At 43.2% G+C, this 22,617-nt stretch overlaps 1 protein-coding gene across 1 annotated transcript in view; it reads left to right on the top strand.

Annotated features, from left to right (window-relative positions):
• Window positions 1-21,274, top strand: part of vstm4a (V-set and transmembrane domain containing 4a) — a 50,840-nt gene extending 29,566 nt beyond the window's left edge. The window contains exons 4-9 of the mRNA XM_052041540.1: window positions 858-926; window positions 3,215-3,328; window positions 3,443-3,476; window positions 5,618-5,724; window positions 12,164-12,228; window positions 19,075-21,274. Coding sequence (XP_051897500.1) covers window positions 858-926; window positions 3,215-3,328; window positions 3,443-3,476; window positions 5,618-5,724; window positions 12,164-12,228; window positions 19,075-19,221 — 536 coding nt within the window. The 3' untranslated portion in view covers window positions 19,222-21,274. The remainder of the gene's footprint in view (window positions 1-857; window positions 927-3,214; window positions 3,329-3,442; window positions 3,477-5,617; window positions 5,725-12,163; window positions 12,229-19,074) is intronic.
• Window positions 21,275-22,617: the final 1,343 nt, after the last annotated feature.

Below are 22,617 nucleotides of genomic sequence, written 5' to 3'. Positions count from 1 at the left end.
TGTTTCCGTGCTGTATGACTCTGTGACTCTATAATAGGCTCAAGGAGCCCAGGGGTTTTCTTGTTTTGTTATCTTATCTCACAGCCTGCAGTTCAGGGCTGTCTGTGTGGAGTTGGCACGTTCTGTCTGTGAATGTGTGGGTTTCCCCTGGGTGCTCCAGTTTCCTCCCACATCCCAAAGACTGTGAGTTGCCCTAGATGTGTAGGTGAGAGGATCTGGAGGGTGGGGGAGTTGATAGGAATGTAGGACGAATAAAATGGAATTAGTGCAAATAGGTACTTGAGGGTGGGCATGGACATGATGGGCTGAAGGGCCTGTTTCTGCTTTGTATGTCCAATGACTTAAATGGATGTCTCATTTTTCCACCTTTGAAAAAATGTTCACTGGCAATGATACAACGTTTCCTGAAAGGTGTCAGCTATTCTTCTTTACACTGTATTTAGAGTGGATTTGAACTTGTCAATGAACTTATTGTCAATGTCAATGATCTTATTACCACATAGCGGGAGGCCATTCAGCCCAGCAGGCTCATGCTAGCCCCCAGCAGAGCCATCCTTTCTCTCCTTTAGATCTTATGGACAATACATCAACTTCCTCACCTCCCTGGCCTGTAATCTCTTTCCTAACCTCTGCCCACATGGTCTCATTTTCCCGGCGCTCAGAGGCACCGCTTGTCTTAGCTAAACCGAGGCAACGATCCCTTGATGGGCTTTCGTACAGCCCCGTATCTGAGGACTGTTCACACCGGACTCCATCTTGCAATAGACAATCATCACTGTTGATGCAACTCTGATGCACAAAATCTGACACCTGCCCTTAAATTAACCAAAATAAGCAAAGGAAATTATCACTTGCAGATTCTCTTCCGGAAACTTCCACTCTGCTGATTTCTAGGAACACTAAAGAAGAATGGAAAGTATTTGAAGGTAAAATTCATTGCTCTTTGCTGATAAATTGCCTCGAGCTGAATTGAACGTGAAGGGACTGTATTTGGAACATGGGATCTATGCTATGTGTTGGCACCATTACAAATGCAGGGAGGGTCTTCAGTAAGGGGGAATCAACTATTTGAGAGAGTAATGGTTTTTAAAAATTTGTTCTTTTTTTGTAGAATAGCAATGATTGATGTTAATTTTGTTGGCGAATGTAGTGAAACATCACACAGTGTTTCCTAGATGGGATAAGATTGGAGTCCAAAGGAGTTTCAGGGTAAAATTTATAGAAGTGAATAAAGATGGGAGAGTTTCAAGGCTTCAGGAGAGGAGATCTGCCACAAGACGGGCAGGGTGAGAGGAAGAGATGCTGTTTGAATCTGATTCCAGTTCCAGTGCACCAGTTAAAATGCTGGGGATATTTTGCACTCAAGGCAGCATCTGTGGAGATAAAAAGAAGGTTATTGTTTCAGGCCAATGAACGTTTGTCAGAATTCAGATAGGTTAGAAATTAAATATGTTTTAAGCTGCAAAGAGGTTCAATAGAGAGAATAGAGGGAAAGGTTTGTGATAGGGTGGAGACCAAGAGAGACTGGGTGACACAAATGGCGGTGGTGCTGGCTGAGAGAGGAAGGTGAGACCTCATTAACTGCAGCTGATCTGTCTGGAGGAGTATGAGGACAGAGGAGGAGAGAGAGAAAAATTGCAGGAATTGTGAGGTACTAAACAATGCAGATGTCAGAAATCTGAAATAAAACAGAAAATGCTGCAAATACACAGCAGGTCAGTTAGCATCTGTGGAGAGAGACAAATTAAGTTAATGTTACAGACTGAAACTGTAAAGACCAGTTATCTGAAAATGCTGAACTTAGCATTGACTGCAAGTTCTTCCTTAGTGCACATTTGCTGCAGTCATTGGAGCTTAGTCTAACGATAACGTAATTCTTCATAGGCGTGAACCAAAGCTCAATAGTTCAAAAGCTCAACCAAAGTTCAAATCCCAGTCCAGGAACCTGGGCATTTACTCCAGGATGATGCTTTGGTACCAGACTGGTTGAAAAGTGGACAGCTGGATGTGGTTTTAAACCAAGGTTCTATCTGCCACATCAGATGTAAAAGTTACCATGCCATTATTTTGAAGAAGATAAGGAGAGCGATCTTTTGTGTGTTGGCCAGTATTTAACCTTCAATCAGTGAGAAAAATAAATCTATCTAAAGGGCCACTAAGTTGGTACAGTATGTGCTTTGTACAAATTGGCTGCTGTTTTGCGTATCAGCTTGCTGTACTCAAATATTTGAATATGCCATAGCTGAAAATTCAACATTACTTTCTGATCACAATATCACACAATGTCTAGAGTGGAATATTCTAGTAAATAATAATTGAATACATTAGTATCCATGGAGGGGTATAGACAGTGTGAACACAGACAGACTTTTTCCCGAGAAAGGGCATCGGTTTAAAGTGAGAGGTGAAAATTTTAAAAGGGATCTGAGTGCAACTTCTTCACATGGAGAGTCCTGCGTATATGGAATGAGCTGCCAGAGGAAGTGGTTGAGGCAAGTACAATAACAACATTTAAAAGACATTTGGATAAGTACACAGATAGGAAAGGTTTAGGGCCAAATGTGGGCAAATGGGACTAGCTTGGTGGGCACCATGGTCAGCATGGACGAGTTGGGCTGAAGGGCCTGTTTCCGTGCTGTATGACTCTCCGTGATTGCTCTGGAGAGAGCGCAGAGGAGATTCACCAGGATGTTGGCTGGACTGGATGACTTTCGTTATGGGGAGAGATGCTTTCCCTGGAGCGGAGGAGACTGAGGGGTGATCTGACGGAGGTGTATGAGAGGCGTAGATAGGGTAGATAGTCAAAATCTTTTTCCCATGATAAGGGTATCAAGAACAAGAAGATATAGTTTTAAGATGAGAAGAAGGAGTTTTAAAGGGGATCTAAGGGGAAAGTGTTTTACACAGACAGTGGTTGATATCTGGAACTTGCTGCCGGAGGAGGTGGTGGAGTCAGATACAATCACTAAGTTAAAGATACATTTAGACAGACACTGAAATAGGCAAGGTACAGAAGGATATGGTCCTAATGCAGGCAAATGGGATTAGTGTAGATGGACAAAAAGGTCGGCATGGACGTGGTGGGCTGAAGGGCCTGTTCCTGTGCTCTATGAGCCTTTGACTTTATCGTGAAGGAGATTGGCTGTAAACAAGCAATTGGTTGTTTGCACTTTACATGACTGAAGACCTGTATTTGTCAGCATCTGTGTCTTAGTTTCAGATCTGTATCTTTATGTGACACTGGTGTGCTCTGTGGGCATCTTATCGGTGATGCTTTTTGCAGCAGTTATCATTTGTCAGATTCTGAAGAACAGGAAGAAGATAAGAGGTGAGTGAAAGATAAACTTGCTTCTTTAATGTTCAACCTTCACAGGATAGCATCAGCACATTTACTTGGTTTCGTTGTGACTGAAGAATTTCAACTTTTGTCTTTCTTTTGCAGCGAGGAAATACTTGACAAAAGAACCTAATAGCAGGTACTGTGTGTATGCGATTTTGGGTGAATTTTAAAGAATGGAATGAAATTAACCAAATTAACTTAAAAGTTAACTAAAAATGGAACATTTTCTCACTTAAGATGCCAACCGCCAAATTCAAGCTCTTCCTGATCAGATGTGGTTTAGTCATATGTGAAATGAGGCTTCATCCTCTCCCCCAGCCTGAGGGATTGTGTGTCAGTATCCATCCGTCCCACTCCAGCCTCCATCCCACCAATCCCACACCTGAGTCAGAGTTCGGGTTCTGTGACTGTATGGACTCTTCTGCACATGGAGTTGGGTTGCAAACCACCTCACCTCATTTCACATTGGACTCTCGAGGAGATTGACCCATGAGACTGACTGGATTGGAATCCAGGTCTCGGATGTGAAACGCCTCTTCTTGTGATTTTATGTGAGGTACAACATCCCTTTTTCAGAACTCAACATGTTGGTTCCATATCTTCCAGTTACCCAATAGACAAATACCAGAAGTTGCAGCCATAAGGCATTGAGCAAAGCATCTCCAGGGCAGGGGCAAACTTTATATGAGAAAATGCAATGGCTTTTGAAAATTGATTCCTAAATATTTCATGGTGTGAAATAAAAACAGGAAATACTGGAAACACACTGCAAGTCAGGCAGCATCTGTGGAAAGAGGAACAGAGTCAGTAATTCAGGTTGAATACCCTTCATCAGAACTTCTTCAACCTGATATGTTAACTGTCTCTCTTCCTACAGATGCTGCCTGACCTGCTGAGTTTTCCAGCATTCTCTGTTTTATTTCAGATTTTCAGGATCTGCAGTTTTTTCTGATGTTCCTATTCCATGGTGTGCTCATTGGTTATTCTTTTAGCTGCCAGACCATTGGAGCTATCAAGACAGGGATAGATTTGCCTTGGAGAATTTAGAGCAAAATGGATAATTGGGATAAAGCAGCTGATCAGTCCTAATGTCTTTGACCAGCTGAGCTGGCTCAAGTAGCTACACAGCCTATTCCTATCCTCACGGTGTAATCATAATATAAGCCCAGGAGCTGGATTCAGCCATTCAGCCCATTGAGTCTGCTCTATCATGCAACAAATCATAGCCGATCCCATTTTTATCTCAATTCTATTTTTCTGCCTGTTCCCCATAACCATCGACTCGCCTATCTTAGCCTTGAATAGTTCCAATAACTCTGCCTCCGTTGCTGTCTGGAGTTAACAATTCCAAAGGTTCACATTCTGAGAAATGTCTCCTTGTCTCCCTCTTAAATGGCCAACCCCATGTTCTGAAACTATGACTGCCTTGTTCTTGATACCCAGCTTTGGGAGAAACATACTCTCATCACCTAAACTTTGATGGGAAGTACAGATTCAGGGTGAATCTTATTTTTGCTTTTTATTTTGCTGTTGGTTTGTTAGAATAGGACTAAGTTATTCTTCTCAGGAGTCAAATAGCTTTGAAACACTGAAGATATCCTAATGGAGTAGAGTTTTAAAAACAGTTGAATAATGGTACAGATTTGGTTTAACGTGTACCTGGGTATGTGTCAGACCCTCAGTGGGGCATTGACAGCCAAACCCGAATTTGTTCTTTCCCATTCCCCACAATTGGGATATTGATTGGAAAGGTTTTCTAAAGATATATATGGCTTGGGTAAATTACCATTTCTTCATTGACAATTGAGAACAAATGCTGCCTTGTGGGAAGTAAATTAGAATCCCTTCTTTAAAATATGATAACGTGGTTGCTTTTTGGTTTCCAGAAGTCTTATTATTCTGACTGGGACAGGCATTAACTTTGCAATTGAGGGAAAAAAAAATGTCAAGTACTTTTCTCCTGAATTGCAAAGTTCATGTCTGTAGTTCTTCCTAATCATATTGTTTATCATCTATTTTTGGAATGTTGTTGTATACAGTTAAGGACAGGCCATAAAGCAAAAAGTCACAAAGTGCTTGCATTTCCTAGTTTGATAGAGATGACCCTTCTGTACATCTCTGGGAGATTAGTACTCTGGGGATGACAGACAGCAGATGTGAAAAATATGCTTGTTGTGATAAATACAGAATAGAGAGCAGCTTACTATATTTCTCTGTGGAGATTGGAAGGTGAAAGGCAGCTCAATGAATCGTGGAATGAAATCTCGTGTTTTGCAGTTCAGGAGAAATGGCGACAACTCCAGTGAGCTCACCCATATTCCAAAGCAAAGCGGAGAAGAAAAAAATTGCAGCTCGTGATGCACCTCCACCAGTCCCGGTGAAAAGTAGGTCTCAGTGGATCTTCCTCCAAAGCTGGTGTATCTGCCAATGTTGTGCAAGAATACAGCCGTCTTAAGCTGTCCAGGCCCTAAACGTTGGAAGTCAGCCCTTGAAACCCTCTACATTCCTCTCCCCTATCTGTAACCAAGTTTCTGGTCATCTTGCCCAATATGTCCTGGGGCGGCTTGCTCCCAAATTTTGTTTGATATGCTTCAGTGAAGCACATTGGGAACAAGATGTTATTGGTGAGTCCCTTCTTGTCCCAGATGAAGAGCATTGTTACCCATTAAGGCGATGTTGTCAATCGTGCTGTCTTTCTCAAGCTTTGCATAACTCTTCCTAGCCAATCTAATAATACAACAAAGTCATGCTCTAAAGATTCCTTGTGTTCCTGAACCAACCTACCAGTGTGGAATACTCATTGTTTGGTCAGTTTATTTGAATATGTAAGATATCCCTATAAACATATACTCAATTATTCATAAGGAACTGGTTAACTGCTGACTCGGTTACTAACCGAGGCCAGTTTAACATTCCAGCCAGCCACACCGTGCCCTCCCCACTCATCTCCTCCACTTTTTTTATTGAGTCAAGAGTTCTACAGCACAGAAATGGGCCCTTCAGCCTGTCATGTCCCCGCCGAACTTTTTGTCCAACTACACTAATCCTATTTGCCAGCGTCAGCTCTGTGTCCTCACATGCTTTGCCTATTCAAGTGTCTATTTAAATACCTCTTAAGCACAGCAATTATATCTGATCCCACCACCTCCTCTGGCTGCAAGTTCCAGGTATCAACCACTCTGTGTAAAAAAAACCTACCCCTCAGATCGCCTCTAAATCTCCTTCCCCTCGCCTTAAACCTATGCCCTCTTGGTTTTGATGCCTCTATCATGGGAATAAAGATTCTGACTTTCTGCCCTATCTGTGCCTCTCTTGCTGAAGAACTGTCCAGTTTGGATGAATTTTCTGTGCCAAAATGCCCGTCAAGCTAAATTCCAGGAAAAGCAATGAAAGACCTGCCCCTTCCAGTATCCCAGCTTTTCCCGCTTACATGGTTAACAGTAATAAAGGACTACTTAGGATATCAATCAACAGAAGCACAGAAAGGTTATTTGGCTGCTGAAGAATTGATTGATGGAGGCGGCTTGTAATTGCTGGCAGCTGCCTAAGCCTCCCCCTGACATGGCTACTAATGAATTGGTGGAAATCTAATTAATGACCAAGTTAATGTCCAGCATTTTATTTATTTACCTTGCATGTTCGGTATCACACACATTACAGTTATCTACAGCAGAAACAGAAATGTATCAGCTGCTCTGTGAAGAGAAAATCAAAACTGACCAATGTAACCATGTCATGTTAAATACCTGATACACCGAGCAGACAAATACACAGATATCTATATACCTATATTTATTATATACCTATAGTTTGCATCAATGCATAGATAGCAAATGTACTTGTGCACATATACTCTCACATAAATATCCTCACCCCACCACATCTGCAGTGCATCTACACAGATGTAGTGTGCAGATACATAATCAGATATATGGTGCACATACTTAGATACACATATGCCAAACGTACACATATATGCTGATAAATATTTAAACACAAGTACACCCAGGAAAATAAGCTGACAAGCTGCAACGGAAGATTTTGCTCTGAATGGCAGGTTAGCACAGAGGACAGGAAATCTGGTGATGAAACCTAAGTGTTATTTTGCTTCCTGCCCTAACTAGACTATGCCTCTCGTCCCTGACTATTTTCTCACCTTGACCCATGTATGGCTATTTTATTAATTATAGTTCTATACCAGAATGGCACTAAATCTGGAAAGCTCCAAGATCTCTTTGCTCATGGTTAGGATTCTGATTTCTGGCCACTTCGTCTGATTCAAATTTGGAATTGGTTTATTATTATTGTCACATCTACCACGGTACACTGAAAAACTTGTCTTGCATACCGCTCATACGGAGCAATTCATTACACAGTGCATCAAGGTAGTACAAGGTAAAACAATAATCTAATGTAGGTGTCAATAAACAATAATCTAACGTAGGTGTCTTTACTGTCCAGATGCTCCAGAGGTGAGAGTAGGGCCAGGGAGATGGCGTCTGCCATAGTCCTGTTTCAGTGGTAGGTGAATTGCAGTGGGTTGAGGTTGTCTAGGAGGCTGGAGTTACTGTGTGCCATGACCAGCCTCTCGAAGCATCTCATGATGGTGGATGTCAGAACCACCGGGCAGTAGTCATTAAAGCATGTTACCTTGTTTTTCTTAGGTACTGGGATAATAGTGGTCTTCTTAAAGCAGGTGGGAACCCTCAGAATTTGTTGAGCAAGTAATGGGTGTTCTGCATTGAAGAGATGGAACCATGGTTAAGAAGACATATGGGATACTGGCCTTTATTAGCCGGGGCATTGCATACAAGAGCAGGGAGATCATGCTCCAACTTTATAAAACATTGGTCAGACTTCAGCTGGAGTACTGCATGCAGCTCTGGTCACCACACTATAGGAAAGATGTAATGATGCTGAAGTGGGTGCAGAGGAGATTCACCAGGATGTTGCCTGGGACGGAGTGTTTCAGTTATGAGGAGAGGCTGGAGAGGCTGGGTCTGCCCATGAGGGGACATGATTGAGATATATGAAGTTATGAGGGGTGTGAATAGGATGGACTGCAGGAAATGTTCCCCCATATCACAGGTAGGTAAATCCAGAGGACATAGATTTAGAGTAAAGGGTAAAAGATTCTACCACTCACCTATGCACTTAGAGCCAATTAACCTTCCGATCTGCACATCTTTGTGATGTGGGAGGAAGCTGGAGAACCCGGGGCAAATCCACGCAGTCACAGGGAAAACAAGCAAACTCCACGCAGACAGCACCAGGGGTGAGGATTGAACCCAGGTCTCTGGTGACGTGAGGCAGCGGCTCTACCAGCTGTGCCACGGTACCACCCAATGACAAGGGTGATAGTGGAAAGCACCAGTGGTCTCCTGATGGTGAGAGTTTGCTGCCTACACAGATGCAGGGAGTTCGTCAAGGTGTGATGCTCCACGAATGAGTGCTCTAAAGACGGCAGCTGATGAATGAGAAAGAGGAACGAGGACATCTAGAACCTGAGGGAAATGGGGCAGGAGCAAGAACAACAGGAAGAAGATGGTGGCTGCTGGTGGTCTCCCTTGTTCAGCACCCACAGACTCTTTGGGAATCGTTTAGGCCCCATTTTAGTGCTTGTTTCCAGCTGTAAGCCCTTATAAGCCACTTCAGACTGGATTTTACATAGAACATAGAACACAGAACATAGAACAGTACAGCACAATACAGGCCCTTTGGCTCACAACATTGTGCCGACCTTTAAACCTCGCCTAAGACTATCTGACTCCTTCCTCCCACATATCCCTCTATTTTAAATTCCCCCATATACTTATCTAGTAATCTCTTGAATTTGACCGATGCACCTGCCTCCACCACCGCCCCAGGCAGTGCATTCCATGCCCCAGCCACCCTCTCCTGATGCAGGCTTTCGACCCAAAACATCGAAAACTCCTTCCTCCCGCAGATGCTGCTCAGACTGCTGAGTTCCTCCAGCAAACTGTCTGTTGCTCCAGATGGGAAATAGGAGTAACTCATAGTTCCACACTTGGTTGGCATGAATAAATGGTCAAAAAGACCTCTTTTTGTGCCATAAATGTCTCTGATTCTTAGTTCTACAGCAACCACTCTCCATAACATCCACAAGAGCCTTTGCCTCATCATATTTGACGGGGCTTTGTAACCAAAAGAATTACAGACTTCAACCAAGATTTGAACCCATGTTTTTTTGGCCCTGGTCACTACTTGGAAATCAGGAACAGGGAGTGTGGTCCTACTTGTCCAAGCAGGGTCAGCCTGGTCCACATAAACAAGGGAGGCAACATTGCAAGTCGCGAAGCTATGTCATACCCTAGATGATGCATTTGGAAAAGGAGTTGCAGGACTCATGTTGACCCACAACTCATTATGTACCTCATGCCCTCTTATGCTATTGGAGTGAATGTAAAGACTGCGCACTGGCAGCTTGGGGTAAGGGAGCAATCAGTCTTCAATTCTGTACCTCCCACACAAACCCAACTGGCAAAATGACAATGTTGTTGGGGTGACCCTGATTACCAGGCCCCATTTTGCAGGCTTGGAGTGATCTTCTCTGTCATCTATACATTATTAAATACTCCCACCAGCAGAGTGATGAATTTTTTAACACACTCTGTAAATGGCAGATCATATTTCAGCTCCACATCAGTCTGGATCTTTCAACAACACCACTTTTTGCAAAAAATGTTTGAAGGCAGAAAGTGGTGTGTGTTGATGCCCGTTTTCAAACATAAAATAGCCACAGACAACAGCAAGTTATGCTTTCATCTTTCAGGCAAAGAGCAGAAAGCACTTTCTGGGGAGGAACAGGAACCAGCCAATGTCCTGAAATTCACTTCCCGCCCCCTACCAGCTGCCTGCCAGCCCCAGAAGCAAGTACGACCTGCCTATCTGATGGGAACAGAGCGTAAGGCAAGGTTTCGATTGAGCCAGAGTTTCATTCAGCACAGAGGCACGTCTCCGCCCACCAATGAAGTCTTATTTCTGACTGGGATCGAGCTATACTTTGGGGGCTTTCAGCTGGCAGCTGAGTTCTCTTTCACACTTTCATTGTCGCAACTGCACAATGGAATTGGATCTCGCTGCAGAGACAGGATAAGTCCGTTATCACTCTGGCTAGGATGAACCCCTGGCCAGGATTGACCCAAGACTGCAGTGCTTGTTACCACCGTTCAACCTGCAGTGTTACTCACCCTGCACTAACTTACTCCCACTTCAGTCACTCCCCACTTTTCTCACTCTGCCATTTACTCACCTTTCACGTTGATCACGCCACAGTTTACCCTCTCTGTACCATTCTCTGTGCTGCACTCACCTGGGCCTTTGTTCATTCCCCAGATATCCAGTGATGTTAGGAGTGCAGATGAGGGCAGGGTTTGCAGTAACTTCCCAAAATATTTAAACATGTAAATGGATTGGAAAAGTCGTGTGCTGATCCAGACATTTAAAATACCTGTACAACCCAAAAGGTCAATGTGAAATGTGATCAAAAGCAAGTAACTGCTCCATGCTCCATAACAATTCAAGCTCACAAGACTCGCTGCAGCAATAAGCTCCCTGCTATTCCTTGTCTTCGCTGAACCAGGGGAACATCGCTAATGGTGGCACAATGGCACAGCTGGTGGAGCTGATTCCTCATAATCCTGACCTCGGGTGCTGTCTGTGTGGAGTTTGCACGTTCTTCCTAGGACTGTGTGGACTGTAATTGCCCCTAGTACGTAGGCAAGTGGTAGGATCTGGGGGGGGGGGGGGGGGGGTGTAGCGATGGGGAGGAAAGTTAATGAGAAAGTGAGGAGAATAGGAAAAAAAGGGGTTAACAAAGGATTCGGGCGACACGGTAGTGTAGCGGTTAGCGTAACACAGTTACAGCGCAAGCGACCTGGGTTCAATTCAGGCCACTGACTGTAAGGAGTTTGTACATTCTCCCTGTGTCTGCGTGGGTTTCCTCCAGGTAGTCCAGTTTCCTCCCACATTCCAAAGACGCACGGGTTAGGTGCCGGAAGCGTGGCGACACTTGTGGGCTGTTCCCAGCACCTTCTCAATAACGCAAAAAGACACACTTTACTGTGAGTCTTGATGTACATGTGACTAATAAATAAATATCTTAAATAAATATCTATTGGTGTAAGTGGTGGGTGATGGTAGGTGTGGACTTGGTGGGCTGAAGGGCCTGTTTCCATGAGGAATCTCTCTAATATATTGGCCCCTATTAATAAATTCTTTCCAATCTGTGCACTACTAATGAGTCAGTGTAGTTTTTGGTACCATGTGACAAAAGGTGCTGTGAATTCACCTCAGCCTGTGGTCTCTGAAATAAAAATGCACTTTTTTTTACACACAATTCATTTTTTTCTGCCTTTGATTCACTCCGTCACCATCATTATACCTCTGGGTCCAATAACTTACATTTGCAATATGTTACACTCAGACTAAACAAGAGTGCAGACTGCTGAAGTCTACTGTGAGAGACTTGGTTATTAAAAGTAATTTAAAACTTGTTGGCAAAAGAAGTAGTTGTAATTCCTCAAAATGCAGTGTCAGCATATGTGTGTGTGTGTGTGTGTGTGTGTGTCTCCCTGTGTGTGTGAGAACATATGTGGGCCTGTCTGTACCTGTGTTGTCATTTGTCTGTATGTATACTCCACTGTGTGTCTGTGTTGTTCGCGCCTGTGCCTCTGTGTGTGCACATGTTGGGGGTGTGTGCAGTGTATATAAGCATGAGAAGGCCAAAGCATCCATAGAAAAGCAAAAGATACATTATTTGCCGACATTAACATTATGGCATGCCTCTGCTCTATATTACAGTACCAAGAAGAGAGGCATCCTCCAAAAGAAAGTTCTTGAAGAAACATGATGCCAAATCCATTCTGGTAAGTGAATACTTGACACAACCTTGTACTGAAGCCATGTCTGGAGTGAAAAAACTACTTCCCTTATTTTGAAGGAATTAGAAAGAATAGTCTGGTTCTGGAGCAATTCCTGGGTTGTCCCACATACTCTGCACAGACCAAACCTAATCTGCACTCACTGTTCACAGTTCTCCACACATAGAAACAGCCCTTAAACACTGCACAGCCAGTTTTATATGGATGTCTTATAAACTCAAATCCAGCCTTATTTTATTCAATTATACTCTTTCTGCTAATTTTACCATAGAGATCTGGCCACATCTTTAACACCTAGTTACTGAGTATTGTCTTGTTTAAAGAAAAAAACATTTGTTTTATGCTGGGAAGTACTTCTCCTATGGAGCAAAGCAGATTCCATTAACCCTACACATTCTTTAAAACCATACCACTGCTGTGACCTTTGAACGTTCATCTAACGAGATGGCTCAGGGAACAGACAGAGAAATTGTCCAGGCATCTAGGATGAACACTGCTGGAGAAAAGTAACGGGGTTATTATCTAAAATATAGTGGTCCAGAGATTCACTGTGAGCTGCTTGAGCTGAATATCCCATATAGTGCTGTCATCTGCTTCTGAAACTTGGTGCCTTTTTTTTGATGGCTGTTGCTCGCTACAGAAAAATTGGGCACTGGTAGAAAAAGCTGTAAGATTGGAAGCAGGTAATGAAACCTTCAGCAGCACACCCAGCCAGCGATGGCCACTCTATCAGCTGTTGTATTGCATTGTCTTGCCTGCATTGTTTTAATGCCTACATCTTATACAAACACCTGCCAGTTTCTGCAATATTTTTATATATTTCGATTGTCAGAACCTTAAGCAATAAGCAAAGACAGAATTTGAAATCCTATCATTTCACGTACAATTTACTCATTGTAGACTTGCTAATTTTATTGTATCTTTATTGCTTTCTAAGATCCAATTATTTATTTAGTGCTCTTTGGCTTCATTGAATTATATTTACTATCAGACCATCATAAAAATGTATGAAAAGCTCAGACCACACTGGGTGATCCATATTCGAGAATGCAGCATTATTTTTCATATCAACGCATAATAGAATAAAGAATAAATAGCTAATCTACAATAGAACACAATGCAATTTTGCAATAATTCAATAAAACATCCAGAGAATCTGATTTTACCACTTGATGTGCTTAAAATTTGCATGATTTAGAGTTTACCGGGGCGATTATAAGAGCCTGTAATAGCCCATAAGACATCAGCCCTGTGAAATGAGAATAAAACAAATGGTAATTAAATGAGAGAGCGGGATTTAACACACACACGTAGGGCACTTGGCAAAAACAATTAACACTAATTACATTACCAGCACAAAATGGCTGAAATATTACACTTCGGCTTAAACAATGTAGCATGATTATCGTGGTCCATTTTCTGTTCTTTGTGTTTAGTGAAGAATTTTTGTTATCTCTCTTGTTCTGCTCAGGCACCTTTTGAATTAACTTTTGCTCCTAAGTCGATTTGTTTTCCCTTTTGGGTTTTGATGTCATCTTTGTTGAGTTGATGCAACTCAACTCTGCATATGTAGCATAGCTTGCAAAAGTGTCAGGCTTATTCTGGAAATGATGGCAGTAATGCAGAGAATGCACTGAGATGTTGCACCTTGTAATTATTGGGTTTGCCTTTAATGGTTTATATTAGGGAAGGAATTAAAGGTTTTTGTTTTACCTAGGTAGATTTACAAAGGCTGTATTTCCATATATTCTACCGAGTAATTTGCAGATATAACAACCCTTAACCCCTCACATAATCTGGTAAAAAGATGTAGCAAGTTCAGCATACATGGTGTTACACCCAAACTGCATGGGCAGAATGGGGAAAGGAAGCAAGTCGTTGGAACTCTGATCCATCTGCACCATGGCTAAGAATATAAGGACATAAAAAATGGAAACAGGTGTTGGCTTGGGGCCCCACGAATCTACATTGGCATTCGTTAAGATTCATCTCAGTCCCATTTTCCTGCACATTCCCCTACTCCTCGATTCCATTCATGTCCAGGAATCCACCAATTTCCATCTTGGATGAACTCAAAAACTGAGCACCCACTGCCATCAGTGGTAGGGAATTCTAAATATCCAGCACAATGAGAGTGAAGAAACTTCTCCTCATCTCTCCCTCCTGTTCTGATGCTGTGACTCCTGGTTCCTCACTCCTCGGCCAGAGGAAACATCCCACCTGCATCCAGCCTGTGCATTCCAAAGATCTTCCTCTCATTCTTCTGAACTCTAGGGAATATTGGTCGAGTCTACTCAACCTCTCCTCATACAGCAAACCCATCATCCTTGCAACCAACCTAGTCTCTCTGCGGCAACTATATTCTTTCTTAGCGGGAGGGAACGAAACTTGATTCAGAATCACCACTGCTCTGTACAATTGCAGCAAGACTTTCTTACTCCTGTATTAAAATCCTTTTATATTAATAGTTAACATACCATTTGCCTTCCTAATCACTTGCTATACTTTCATGTTGGGCTTTCCGTGACTTGTGTACCAGTATTCAGATAGAGAGAAAAAGGAGTTGGCTTTTGGATTTTGTAATGACATCATTCACTTGCTTTGACTTTTACTGAGTTAAAGTATGATGTGAGTGTAGAGACACACTTGAGGAAAAGACCAACCACCCACCTTAACTGCATTGTACTATCCTCATATTCACTTAACACAATGAAAACGCACTCGTCAGCAAATCAAGACAAATCTCCGCACCATCCACTATTGTGTAATTCACCATATTTCTGTTGCTCAGGGTAGGTGGAGAAGCAGGGGCAGAAATCCAATGACATTAGTTCAATATTGGTCAGTTGCTGGTACAGCCACTGGTGACACTGATCACAAGGAAGGATTACTGCCTTCCCATGTCAGGACCATTCCTTCCGTTTAAATTTGAATGCATCTAATCTCAGGGATCCATGTAAGAAAAGGTTAAATTCCATGTTGTGTAACCAGCAAGGAAATACTTTTGTGTTTTTTTTAATATTTTAAATATAGATTGGTTGTGGGCCTGGTGACTATATGCAAGAGTTTACATTTATTAATTATATCCATTTTCCCAGTGGTACCTTTGACACAAGTAAAAGCAACTTTCCCACTCACCTCCAGCAGCGTTTCCCTACCATCAAGCTTGAGAACTTCAAAATGATTTCATGGATCCCCAATACATCTTCCCACCTGGAGAGGTTTGATCACGGTAATAAATAAGCACTGTGGTAGGCCCCTCCTGATATCAGGCTCCTTTGATTTAATTGGGCGTAAGTATTGAGAGAAGCATAGGGGATGCCTGATTGTCTATTGCCTGTTTAGTACAGGAGATAAGGATGGATTCCTAGCTCTTTGCCTCCTTTCAATCAGTGGTACAACATAGAATTGGCCCCTTAAATGAAGTAATTGTTCTATTGGAGACAACCAGATTTCAGGTTGGACCTGAAATGGAACCCAAACACTCCTAGTTTTTCTCAGCTCGGGCTAGTTGGGTGCACAGCAGGCTGATCCAAAACCCTGAGATCTGAGTGAGTTAATGAACCTCCTGTTAGTGTAACCAGCCCTGTCAGCAGTGATCCATTGACAATGTTCCCACCTGGGCAGGAAGACTGTGGGTTTGAGTCCCACTCTGGAGACATGGAGCGCAAACAAACTGAGTGTAGTTTATTCAACACCTCTGGAACAGCTCAAAGGCTAATTAATCAGAAGATACAATTCTTAACAGGCTGATGGGCTTTAAAGCAATAATTACCATTCACAACCACTGCAACAACAAACTCAGCGAGTCGAGCAGCATCTGAAGGTGAGGGGGGTTGGGGGGGCGGGGGGGGCAAAGGATTGACAACTGACAATTCCTCTCCCCCCACAGATGCTGCTCGACCCCCTGAGTTCCTCCCGCAGATTGTCTGTTGCTCCACATTCCAACATCTGCGGTCTCCTGTGTCTCCATTACATACACTGCACTGGGTATGAGGGACTTATTTAAGTATTAGATAATTGAGTTTAGTTAACTTTATTTAAAAAACATTTTTATAAAATGTAATAAATGTATTTCTGTAATTCTTTCATTATTTTAAATTAGTTTTGGATGTTTCTCAACATTTCAAAGACATCGATAGGTTTTGCAGATTAAGCAGGAGACATGGTTTTGCCAATTGCCAATTTCTTTCAGCTACTCTTTAGGAATGGCCTGATCTGTCCACCTAACCAAACCCCCAGGTGTGTTGTCAATGAGGCACATGAAACTCTGCCACAACACTGGGCTTCACCACTTAGGATCAGACTGGTCCTTGGTACAAGGAGTGCGTGTATGATGACCACTGGGGCAGACATCAGTGAGGACAGTTCAATGCTGGCAGCATCTTCTGGCGCAGTTTTTAGCAGTGCTCAGCACACAGGGTTGAAAAGCATCCAGACCGTATTTTCCAAACAGAATTTTTCAATTACTGGAGTTAGCTTACAAAGCATAAGTGGCATTTATTCAATAAAGGGAAAGTACTTCAATATACATTTTCACTCAGCAAAGCAAACAGCTTTAGCCAAATAACTCCGGTGGTGCTTTTTTAACATTTAAAACAATGCTCCAAACTAATTGCATTGGACCAAGCTGCCAAAAGACTTCAGTCCTCCTGGGTGTAGAGTCAACGAGCAGAGCTCAAGACAAAAACAACAACTTGTACTTCATCAACACCTTTATTGCAGTGGGGCATCCCAAGGCACATCAAGGGGTGAGAACAAGCATATATTGGCAGACCAAGCCTCTGAAGAAGAGAACAGGAGAGATGGCTAAATGTACCAGGAACCAAAGGTAGAAAGGTGCAGGGACCTCGGAGGACTGTGGAGCTGGAGGAGGCCACAGAGTTAGGGGGGAAGGATTTAGAAAATAATACAAAGTGAATTTTTAACTCTGTAGAAGGAGTTTTCAGGATGATATGGAGAACCTCAAGACCATACCTGGGGAGCAGACAGAAACCCTAAACAGCAAAAAGAGTGCACCACTTCACAACCTATCACTCAACTACTCCAACAGGTACCTCCTGCTCTGTCTGCGGAAGAGTTTCTGCTTCCAATATTGGCCTCATCATCCACCTCAAAACCCATAAAACCAGAGTGGAAGCAAGTCATTGTCAATCCCCTTCCGCTCCTGATACCATTGACCAGGTTATGGTTCCCTGATACCAGGCAGCTCTGCACTCCTACCAGTGGTCTGTTTAAGTATGTGGTATCCAAACCACAATTGTCACATCAGATAGGCAATGACTTTGTACAGTCGTCAAAAATGACTGATAATCTATGTTGTATCTTCTCCAATTTTTACGCCCATTAGCTTCAAGTTCAAAATTGACCCCTATTTCAGGCCAGTTTTTGGGCTGTGGCCTGGAGAGGGAAGGCTGATGAGTATTCCCAGGAATACTGAGTGTTGCCTCAATCTACGAACTCAATGAATAACCAGAGACCAAAGCCAGGACTTTTCCAGTGTACCTAGTTCAGAGCTGTGTGTTTGTGAGCCCAGCACTGGGCAAACTTCTCAGCTTGTGGTGAATAAGGCTGTTGTCCATCTGTCCACTTAGAAATCCACTTTAAAACATTGGACGTTGGATTTCTCAGTAATAGCTGTTGTGTTACTGCTGTTGGAAGCAGTGAACCTTACAGCACCAGTGGATGTCATTCGGCTCATTGTGTTTCTGCCAACTGAAGAAATGATCCAATGGCGTCTGCTCCCCTTCTCCTTCCACATCACCCTCAAACGTTTGCCTTCCAAACACTTATCCATCTCCCTTTTGGAAGCTTTCACTGAACCAGCATTCCTCACCCTTTCAGGCAGTGTCTTCCAGATCCCCACTCCCTCACTTCCCAACTATCTCACATCAGTTCCCTCTTTTTGTCAGTGCAAGAAGTCCTCTCTGCTTTTTCTTCTGGAGCTTTAATCACCTCCATCATCTTCAGTTAACATTTTCCACACCCTGGAGAAAGATTCCAGCTTTGAATCTCCACTCTGTGGAAGAACCTTGTCCGTGGGTCTGTTCCAATAAACCTCCTCTGCACCCTCTCCAAGGCTCTGACAAGTTTCCTGCAGTATGGGGCCCAGAACTGGTTGAAATTCTTTAGTGAATTATAAAGTGTAGTTCAACCTGCTTGCTTTTACTTGCATCCCTATTTCAAAAGACAAGGATCCTGTGCGCTTCTTAATAGTCTTCCTGAACTCACCACCTCTTCTCCAACTGTGCAGGCAATTCCATTTTGGAAGGTTCCACTGAATTAGCCCCCTTCAGTCTCTCAATCTCAAATCAAATCCCCACATAACTACACTCCTCCACTCCCCCCAGTCCAGCCCAGAAACTCCAACCGGTCATAGAGTCACACAGCACTGAAACAAACCCTTCAGCCCACCCCATCATGATGATCATCCAACACCTATCTACAGTAATCCCACCTACCAGCTCTAGGCCAGTACCTTTCTGTGTATTATGGAGACAGAAGAGACTGCAGATGCTGGAATCTGGAGCAACACACAAAGCGCTGGAGGAACTCAGCGGGTCAGACAGCATCTGTGGAGGGAAATGGACAGTAGACGTTTTGGGTTGAGACCCCTGTCCAGATGAAGGGTCTCGACCCGAAACGTCTACTGTCCATTTCCGCCGTAGATGCTGCCTGACCCACTGAGTTCCTCCAGTGCTTTGTGTGTTGCCCCTCTGTGTCTTGGTGATTTGTGCTCATGCAGATACTTCTTCGATGCTTAAGTCTATGTCCTAAGCCTTTCTAAGATGTTGCTTTGGGAGCTTTATAATGCTTCTATCTCTTCCTCAGCCTCGGATCATGGAAGACAGCCTGACCTACGCTGAGCTGGAACTGATGCCCACACAGCCAACTGCCCCACCTGTGACGAGCTCTCCGAGCCCCCAGAGTCCCTCCACAGTCTACGCCAAGATCTTCTTTTCCAAAAACCAGAGTTAATTAACTCCTGCCAGAACAGCTTCAAGAACTTCACAGTTAATGCTGGACCTGGTGACTGAGGTGATACTGTGGCCCAGTAGGAGTTCTCCAGGACTGGTGAAACATGTGTGAACTTGCCACTGCAGCTGGAGAAAGGCCTGGACCATGGTTCCTAGGCTAAAACGTCAGCTCAAAGCCTGCTTGTGTGAGGGGTGAAAGTCATCTTGTCTACTCCAGGCTGTCTTCTCAGTCCTGGCCTTATGCCGGCCCCTGGGCTCTGTTCCACCGACCTGTACACAAGAATTGGCTGTGTAGGAAATTTGGGGTTGGGGGTCACCTCTCCATGGCAACAAAGAAGGATGCGTGTGTGTTTGTAAAAAAATATAAAATAATTTAATTGGTGTATACCGACAATAAGGTTTTATGAGTGAACAACTGACTGTGTGAATGCAGAAGCAATTGTGAACATATATAGTTTGCTAAATTTACTTGATAATGCTCCTATGAGGCTTTACTACGATAAAAGTGCTATAAGCATGCAGTTTGTTGTTCTGCACATATGGGTAAATGATTGAGTAAAGGTCAGTGTACCTCATTATATATTACAATGTAAGTGTGCGTGATCATTGTTGTGCTTGTGTGTGTGTGTTTCTCTGTACACATGCACATGTGTGTGTGTATATGTGTGCATATGTTTCTGTGTATGATGAAAGAGCGTACACCTACGTGTGTGAGAGTGTGCAGCTGTATGTGAATGCATGAGTGTGTGAGTGAACATGTGCACATCAGTAGATGTGTGCGCATAGGAGGATGTGGACAACTTTCTGTGTGTGTGTGTGTGTGTGTGTGTGGTTTATGTTTGTGCATGTGTATGTACGAGTGTGTGTCTGTGTGTGTTTGTGCATGAGCGTGTATGTGTGTGTGTGTGTGTGTGTGAGAGCCAGTGTTAACTTGGCACCATAATCCTTACTCTTTATATAGAACCTGTACTCAATGAATTTCTTTAACAATTTGTTAACAGTCAGTACCAAACAGCAGTGGGGCCACTGACGTCAGTTGAAGTCCCAGCCTGTTGCCCTCCTCAGTTACATCAAGCAGAACTGTGGGAGATCGCCGCTAGAAACCTCCGGAATGGAACTCGACGTGGACGGTCTTCAGCGCTTCATAGTGGCTGCAGCAGCCACCATCTTGGTTGCAGGAATCAGCCAAGGCAGACAAAAGTAAACCTAAACCTGACTGAATACTCCTGTAAAATGACTGGGGGAAGCTCCTCGAACTCTAGGCACCGGGCAAATTCCAAAACGGCTTGTCATCTCTTGCCTGATTCTATAGGCAGTGTGATTTCAGTTTTATCTTCAATGTATAAGGATTTCAGTTAGTGAATTACTTGAATTGTGTGTTTCTGTACTGAGTTCCATAATGTAATGAAAGATGTGGGCTTCTGTATGCAAAAAACTTCATTGTAAAGGCAGAATGGTAATAATGCTGAATAATAAACCATAGTGGTTTTATGCTTTCATAACATACACAGCTGCCCAGATTTAGATAAAACCAACACTGCTTTCACATTGTATAGGAACTCCAGCTGTAACAGCAGGCTCCTTCAGTTCCAGCTGTGCCTGATACTCGTTGCAGACAGAAGCCTCAAGCTATTGGTGCAGTCTGGGTGAACTCAGCAGAAGTAGCCCAATAAGTCACAAAACCTAAAATGTAAGAGAGCTGTGCCCACAATCACTACGGCTTAGAACAGGCCATGCCCAGGTGAGCTTCAGTATGGCACCAGGAACAGTTCCTGCTCTTCACTCCAACCACCTCAGAGGGCTGAAAGTGATTAGGTATAGAGAAAATTCTAGAACAAGGCTGATGGGTTTATGGATACCGAGGAATATTGGGTCAGATACTCAGTGATGAAGCAGGTTGCAAGTTCATCTCTAGGGTCAAGCACAGCACAACCAGATCAATGAAATTCTCCTTCTGATAAACTCATCACAGCAGAGGAAGGCCCTTCTACTGTCTTGTTCTGTGTTGCATATCGTAGAGCTTTAGATCATTAATTTGTTCCAATTCCCAAACCCTTCTTGTCCTGTTTCCGGACAATGTGTAAGGCCGTTCCTGTAACTGGGGTGTAGATGTTCTGACCTTAAACTCCTGGTCCTCTGGCAGCCCGTAATCTACTCTCTAGTATAATTAACAAGGGCACTGAGGTGAGCTTGTGGCAAGTTCAAGACGACGATATGTCAATGGTCCTGCTTCCTGCTGTACCCAAATCCTTGTCTATAGAGTTCAGTGTATAAAGGCTGATGAACTAACCTATAGTCAGTGATTGGCCTGACAAGCGTTGTTTTTCTGTTTTATACCTTTACTGTTGCATCTTTGAAGCCAGACAATCTCTTTTATCTCCTATCATAACACTGTGGTAGTATTTCTATCCAATAGCAGTAGACAATGGCATAGCCTCACATGGTTCAACTCATTGTTCGAATTAACTTCCGGACTGTGGTCATGTTGACCCATAGACAAGTTCAACAAGGCTCATGTAACCTGAGAACAGAACCTAGTTATTTTGTTATTCTGCCATGATTTTCCTCTGAGCTTAAGATCTCCATTTAGTAGTTCAATAGAAGATTATCATGCTGGGAAATGATTTTGATAAAAGTACATCCAGTTAACAAGTGACAATAAATGTTTTGACCAGGTATTTGTCAAGCAGCAGGCTTGGCTTAGTACAGCCCTTTCTCTGGACCATAGTATCAGTGTAGCGCTGAGGGTGCCTCATGGTTAGCATTTTGGATGAGATGTTGTGTAGAGATCCCATCTGTCCTTGCACATCACTGGCACTGCTCCAGAATACTCAGAAACATTTATCAATGTACATAACCAAATCAGACTTGTTCTTTGGAAACACAAGAGACTGCAGATGCTGGAATCTGGAGCAAAAAACAAACTACGGGAGGAACTCAACGGGTCAGGCAGCATCTGTGGAGGGAAATAGACAGTCAACGTTTCAGGTCGAGATCCTTAATCTGCACTCGTGAGGGGCCATATCCAGATGAAGGATCTCGACCCGAAACATCGACTGTCTATTTCCCTCCACAGATTCTGCCTGACCCGCTGATTTCCTCCAGTAGTTTGGTTTTGCTCCAGATTTGTTCCTTATTGTTTGTAGGATCTTGTACAAAGTAGCATTCCTCTCCATTCCAACAGTGACCAATCTTCATTGATTATCCTGTATAAACTTAATCCTTTCTTCACAATACTTTTTTGCTTCTCTTGGAATTACAATGCCATTGCTACATTCAGGAGGAGTCAACATGCATTTGTTTGCTATGACCACAGGGCCAGTGCAATGCACCACACACACTGCCCTGAAGTATTCATGGGTACAGGTTTATAAATGTTCAAAGTTATCCCAGGTAC

The sequence above is a fragment of the Pristis pectinata genome, chromosome 30 (assembly GCF_009764475.1).
Source record: "Pristis pectinata isolate sPriPec2 chromosome 30, sPriPec2.1.pri, whole genome shotgun sequence".
Classification (NCBI taxonomy): domain Eukaryota; kingdom Metazoa; phylum Chordata; class Chondrichthyes; order Rhinopristiformes; family Pristidae; genus Pristis; species Pristis pectinata.
Note: the sequence above shows the minus strand (reverse complement) of the source record. Positions and strands in the feature narration are given on the sequence as shown.